The sequence below is a fragment of the Anneissia japonica genome, unplaced genomic scaffold (genome assembly GCF_011630105.1).
Source record: "Anneissia japonica isolate Jap-2015-1 unplaced genomic scaffold, ASM1163010v1 scaffold1065_len1792383_cov172, whole genome shotgun sequence".
In the NCBI taxonomy this organism is placed as follows: Eukaryota; Metazoa; Echinodermata; class Crinoidea; order Comatulida; family Comatulidae; genus Anneissia; species Anneissia japonica.
Window position 1 is genome coordinate 1,556,090 of NW_022684135.1, and position 6,914 is coordinate 1,563,003.

General features: G+C 33.5%; 1 protein-coding gene and 1 long non-coding RNA gene across 2 annotated transcripts in view; both read right to left on the bottom strand.

Annotated features, from left to right (window-relative positions):
• Positions 1-1,376, bottom strand: part of LOC117103395 — an 11,814-nt gene extending 10,438 nt beyond the window's left edge. The window contains exon 1 of the long non-coding RNA XR_004444583.1: positions 1,239-1,376. This is a non-coding gene — a long non-coding RNA (uncharacterized LOC117103395). The remainder of the gene's footprint in view (positions 1-1,238) is intronic.
• A 4,298-nt stretch (positions 1,377-5,674) lies between these two features.
• The window catches only part of LOC117104093 (alpha-L-fucosidase-like), a gene marked incomplete at its 5' end in the record, with an annotated part of 4,937 nt that continues 3,697 nt past the window's right edge, over positions 5,675-6,914 (bottom strand). Inside the window, 2 exon segments of the mRNA XM_033244753.1 lie at positions 5,675-6,186; positions 6,572-6,742. Coding sequence (XP_033100644.1) covers positions 5,946-6,186; positions 6,572-6,742 — 412 coding nt within the window.

Below are 6,914 nucleotides of genomic sequence, written 5' to 3' on the forward strand. Positions count from 1 at the left end.
TGTTTAATGTATTTTTTATTTTATAATACTAAAATTATGACTGTTTATATTATTCAATAAAATAAGTTACAACACCTAACAAAAAAAATCAATGAATAAAAATTACATCTTATAATTGTCTCAATTTGGCAGTGTTGTACCAGTATTTGGTTCTGAACAAGATTAGATGTTTTCTGAAGTTTATTTTCATAATGTAATAAACACAACAAAAATAACAAAAATACAAAAGAGTAGGTATATTTTTATTATATGAAGTAAAAAAAAACTTTATAGATTATAGATAAAAATTAATAGATAAAACTAGTTTTAAAAAAACCAATTATTCCCCATAAATATCTCATTTTTTACTATGGCTTTCTGGGTATAAAAATACAAGTTATTAGTAAGGCCACCGTACGTTGTACGCATAACAAAAACGTATGCAGTATGCGGTAGTTGTAGGCTGTACCGCGCACGATGGCTTTGCCTATAGTACCCTTTAGACTACCTTACGAAATTTGATCACCATTTTTCGCTAGAAAACGAAAAAAATGTTTCAACTATATCTACCAATTTAAACAGCGTAGAATCGATTTTTGAGGTATTCTTTCACATTTATAAACTCCTATATCTTAAAAATCAAATTTAAAGTTTCTCTTACCTTAAAATCATATTTTAAGGTAATTAAAAGTAAATAATTTTTTTCAATCTTTTTTGGTCGATAGCACTAGGCCTAGAGTGTTTCGTGAGTGAAGTATGGCATTACGATGTTCAAAGCCCTACGAGGTACACGCAAAAGACTCCCTACCGTTTACACGGTAGCGACATGTCGCGAATTTACCTTGCAAAGTGAGGTTGCGCAGATGAATGCGCGGTAGCGCGTCTGCAGTCCCTACTACTACTCCAAAGAAATACCTTGCATTATATTTGTCATGATACCTCTAGGTCTAGGACGTCTATTATAAGAAAGATTATGAATAAATTCATGAGATTTTACCAAACTATCCTATATCCCACAAATTTGCTCCCGCGCAGGCCTTACTTTACAGTCTGGGCTTAGGGCCTTACCTCTATTTTCTACAATACTACTAGGCTAGGATGGCTATATGGACGGAGCATGAGTTAGGCCTAGGCTAGGCCTAGGTTAGCCTCTAGTAGTAGTAGCTAGCCTATAGTAGTAGTAGGAGCCTACCGCTCCCGAAGATTTTATGCCCATTTTCCTGTATAACATAAAGATACCAGTTAACATGAGTACTTACCAGAGAAGAAATCACGTACTAGTACATACACTTCTCACTTAATAATCAAACTACGATTAAGTTAATAATGTCTTTCAAACTACAGGTAAGCCTCCTAGTTAGGGTTTAAGTACAGCGCCATGCGCCCCAACATGCGAGTGTTGGTGTTTCTTTTTCTTATTCAAAGTAACAATTATAGAGGGCGCGATTCGTCAATTACTACAGAGGGCGCTAAACATAATGACCAGACCTAGCAATATGATTTTCAGCATAATTTAGACCTATTTAACTTTGTAAAATTTAGCATAATTTTGTCCCAAGAAGTAAAATAAAAAAAAAAAAAATTAAAAATTAAAAAATCTAGGAATCCAGGAATTTGAAATAGATCTCAGAGACTTGAAAGACTTTCACAGGTGAAAGGTCTACCTACCAGCCCCACAATTGTTGGGGTTGAGGTAAGAAAATGATGATTATGGCACCTTTGGACGGACGGAAATTTTCACAAGTCAAATTAAATGAAGTCACAGTCAGGGAAAACGATAAAAAATTGCACTCTCTTCTCACTCTTAAAATTAGAGTAGAATTTTCTTTTTTCTCAATTTCTTTTTATTTTGAAAAATTTAGGAGGGGATGGGGTTTGATTAGTCACTTAATATATTAATTGAGTACTTATTTGACAATCGATTCTCTGTCATGTATATTCATATTTTCTAACTTTGTTATTTCCTTCACATCCAACAGCAAGTACACTCGCCACTTACAGGATGAGAATGATGCTTTAATGATACATACTTGTATGTATATTGTAAATATTCATGAAAAAGAATTACAGTAGAAGCGATCATTTCGAGCTTTCATCGATAAACAATCAACACATGGGCAAAACACGAATGATACTGGATGAATGTATAAGTTTAATCATTTATATTTATTTATTTTATTTGTTTATTGTTTTACCCCATTAAATTGGACTAAGGCATGAAAGCGCATTTCCGACCATCATAAAATAAAAACTTTCCAGTGGAATGCCACTGATCCCCTCCAAATTACTTTCTCTACATCATCAAGTCTGTTTTTTTCTCTCTCTCTTTCTGCCAAGGAATTCGTCCTGCACCTCGGCTACAGAACTGTTAATCCTCTGCCAAGTACTGTATGAGCCTGAACATTTTTTAAATTAACTAAATGGGAAGTGCGAATATGATGTTATGCCATCAAACAACTGTTATTAAAAGTTAGTGATAAAATAAAAATCTTGAGGAATTTGTTGATGCTTTATTTTGACTATGATGGTACTCTTTAGTATAGTGTCATTTTCAGCCATCTAGAGGTACTGTTTCTTCAAATGTTCGCACCTCACCATGGTGTGCTTAGTTTAATGTAGAATCACGAATGCCCCTCCCCAACTCCACCTCTTAAAAAGATCTTTGCCCTTGATTTGGCCACATTTATGATGGCTTTTTTAATGTCATTAGTCCTTCCATCACTCAACAATTCCATCACCTATGTCACCTTATTCACCATCGTCATAACTCCTAAGAATGCAGTGTCCATATCCAGCTATAACACACCCGTATGTTGACAAAATACAATTACAGTAGAATCCCTATTATAGGGGCACCTTCAGGACTAAAAAATATCACCTCAATGGATCTCGCTGAATAGGGTCCCCTATTAAGGGTGGGAGTGTGAACTAAAAATGTGAAATTGACCTTGTAGTCAACAATAAGGACGTATTCTTTGATTTCAAAGGAAACGTGTTCGTTTATATTGTTATCTTGAGTAAAATGCTGATCAGGGGTCAGGGGTGGCAAAAGTGGATTCCGAGTGGTCCCACTTCCGGCCCGGGCCCAGACTCAGCGTAGGGTTACCGGCGTATTACCGACAAGAAGCCTCGTCGACCCCGGAACCCGTCAGGGAGAGAGTAAGAGGCGGAGCCCTGAGAGTCTGAGCATTTGAAACTGTTTTATATTGATTTCAAAGAGCGTTTGTTGACAATACCGGGTACAAAAATATTTTTAATAAAGCCACATGCAATTTGAGTTTCAATGTAGGACTTACATTGTGTTTAATTTGAGCACCCTATGTACACAAACATTTCATTACTTAAACAAACCAAAAATAAATTGGCATACTGATTATGTTTAGTAACACGCCAGTGAAGTAGGCCTATTGACGTGAATACTGTCTAATGACTCAAGTTTAAACTGCATGACCGTTTTTATATTTTTAATCTAATTTCTTCTAATTTTGAATAGATTTTCCCCTGAATTTGTGACAATTCGTTGTCACGCATAGACCTGTGCTAAATGCGTGACAGATTTATGATCACACATGTTTCTGCAAAATGCATGTTTCAACCAAAATCACTTTGAAATGCGGGACCGTCTTGCACGATGCAAGACGGTTGGTGACTATGTTTGTTTTCTCACTAAATTATATGGGGCCCCAGGTCGGCTCGACCCCCTCCCCTTGAATTCACCACAGGTCTATAAAACCTCAGCCTCACCAGATGGTTGAACTCTATGATTATGGCACCTCTAAGTGGCCGGAAATAGCACTCGCGGATTTAATTAAACAAATATAGAAAATTATAGTGAAACCTATAGAGAGAGAGAGTTGAGTTTTGTACATGGCGCGTTAGTGACACGAAAACGGCAGGGAAAAACACTTGATCAACTTCCTCATCAAAAAGCTTATAAATACAGTTCACAGACAATATGGCCGCTAATATGTGGCCACCAATATAGCTGCCAAAATGACTGGGCAATGTATTTACGAAGTCAATGTTTTCTATTGAGAAAATAAACACTGTTTATACTATAGGCCTATATATTTAGAGGTTCATTTGATTTTATATGATTTTAGTTAATACCGAATATTATAAAAATTATGATGATTTTCATTGACTCACAATCCAATATGGGCGCCAATATGGCCGTCAAATGTAAATGCGAGGTCAATGTTTTGTATTAAGAACGTAAAAACTGCTTACTATATACATTTAGAGATTCATTTGATTTTATATGGTTTTCAGTTAAAAAATTATGCAAATAATTGATATTCATTCAAAATCCAAGATGGCCACTAAAATGGCGCCAAATGACCGCATGGGACAATTATTTTTCGATGGGAACATCAGAATTCGTTCATCAGATCCTTTGAGGATTACAAAAATGTTATTTAAAAAAATATATCCTGGGGGTGCATGGAAACCCCCTGTTCCTACTAGACTAAACCCTGAAATAACGTACTCCGCAACACAAGATGAATAAATTATGACGTCATCCGTTAAAGTTAAGGTTAACGTCGTGCATCGAAAACTCCCTAATACTCATCATCAATACTGTATATTTGGAAATTACTTGCAGTTGAGTGAACTATACACATTTGTTCAGAAAATCTTAAGTTCCTGATATTATTTAAGTCTTGAAATAGGTTTCGGGTGGCATTTGTCATCCTGCAGATTATGCTGTTTGTCCATAGGAATATATAGAACGCACAACAAAAATACTCTACAGTTGTCAAACGAAACTAGAAAACCAGTTTTATGCTTAAATAATAGGTTTATTCGACTGGTTCATTTCGTTGAGTACGAATTTTCGTTGAGTATTTTTCATAACAACATTTCCGTTAATATAATTTAGATTAAAAATTTCAGAAAATTAAAATTATAATATTTACCCACATTCAAGTAAAAAAATAATTGTAGGCTAACAGAATTCAAAAATTGAATGAAAACATTTTTTTTACGAAAAAAACCACTGAATGCTTGTATCTTTGTGGATATCAGACCAAGCCAAAACATATTTTAACATATTAAATTATTTTTTTTATATTAACTTATTATTTTATTATTAAATAAGAACATTTTATTTGCATTTATGCCATAATTACAAACAACATCCAAAAATGAAAAAGACGGTGGATATTTTGGTGGAACACTTTTATTCCTCAAAATATAATTTGGTCACTCCTGTTATCTCTATGTTGTGTACTTTTGTAGTACATACTTGCTTCGAGAAACAATGCAAAAAAACAAAGCATAAAACGATGCAGGGGGTCGTAGACTTAAAATACAATATAATGAGCATAGTCATGTCTGAAATACTTTTCACAGCATACAATCCCGGTACCATATTTCCTTTGGCAAAAAGCTACATTATAAATTTCTATATTACTATATTACTGAAAATACAAAATATTATTTGCAAACAATAAAACCTATAAAACCTATCTATATATATACTATTTTCACTATACAATTATATGCCCTTTAAGGACAATGTTACATTTTAGAAACCATACAGTACTCTATAAACAACAACTATTTAAAAACAATAAATGTCTATAAAATATTTATCATTTATACATTGAAAAATGATGACTTGATCTAGGTTAAAACTTCATAAACAAAACATCAAATTTTAACGTAAGATAATGTACTATAAGTAGCTAATAAAGCATTATGTATTAACAAAAATGTAAGAATTATTTAATGTCTATATAAATGATTACTTGTGTAATGTTGTATTTTTTAGTTTTCAATTTCCTTTACATTGTTTATGAAAATAAATCAAATTTAACTAAATAACTATTACTAACTACATAAGGATAAACACAAGTATAAGGATAAACACAAGTAACATAAAATAAATATAAACATTTGTATATAGGCCTACTGTATCTAAATATAGTAGTGTTTCTGGTGTAACACCAGTGCCACCCCCTTTAATCCACATTTGTCATCTTCAACACCCATGCATATTCACAGGGTAGGTTTAAAGGTGTAAAGGTTGGAAAAGTGACCACAATCTGACCACTTGAATTGGTTGTCCACTTAAGTGGAGTAGGATATCCAAGTAATTTTATGGTAGTGGCAGTAGATGGTTTAGGTGATGCAAGTGTCAGCTCACCATTCTTTGGCCAAACTAGAGTAACTGCATACACAGCTTTAAGTGTACTTGTGTACCTAGAAGATTAAAAAAAAAAAAAATAGAATGAATGATAAAACTGTCAATAACTTACATTTAATAGCAAATTTAAAAGGAATAATAAAGGTTAAAGGTTATTCGAAAAAAAAATAATAAAATATTAACTTCCAAATCAAGGTTCAGCCTTAGGCCTAGAACCTTTGTAAACATTGTGTGCAGTGTATACTCAAATTAACACAATTCAATCTTTCTAAATTCAAAATAGGAGTTGGCTGGTACCCAAACCACCACTGGATAGACTTTTCACAAAGGTTTCTATGAATGGATCTCTTGTTGTGCAGCAGGAAATCAAGTTGTTTCTCTTAAATACTGCCTGATTATAAAAACAGAATATGAACATAACTAGGGAAAACTAGTTCTTACCACAATTGTGGGGCTAAGGTGTCGTTTTGAACTCTCCATGGTTTGGTAGCATAGATCCCTTCACCGTTTACTTTCATCCATTCTCCAAGCTCTCGCAGACGCTCCTCAAATACGGGCAAAATGCGTCCATCAGCAGTTGGACCAACATTTATCAGTAAGTTACCACCGCAACTAAACATATAATAGATAATAAATATAATAATAATAATACTAATAAAATAGTGTTAATTATTATATTAAAATGGTGTCTGGACACTAAATTGTAACAAACATTCTATCCTTACTCAAATTAGTATATGATTAGCAGTATTCTGCTAACACACATATCTTTGAAATAATATAT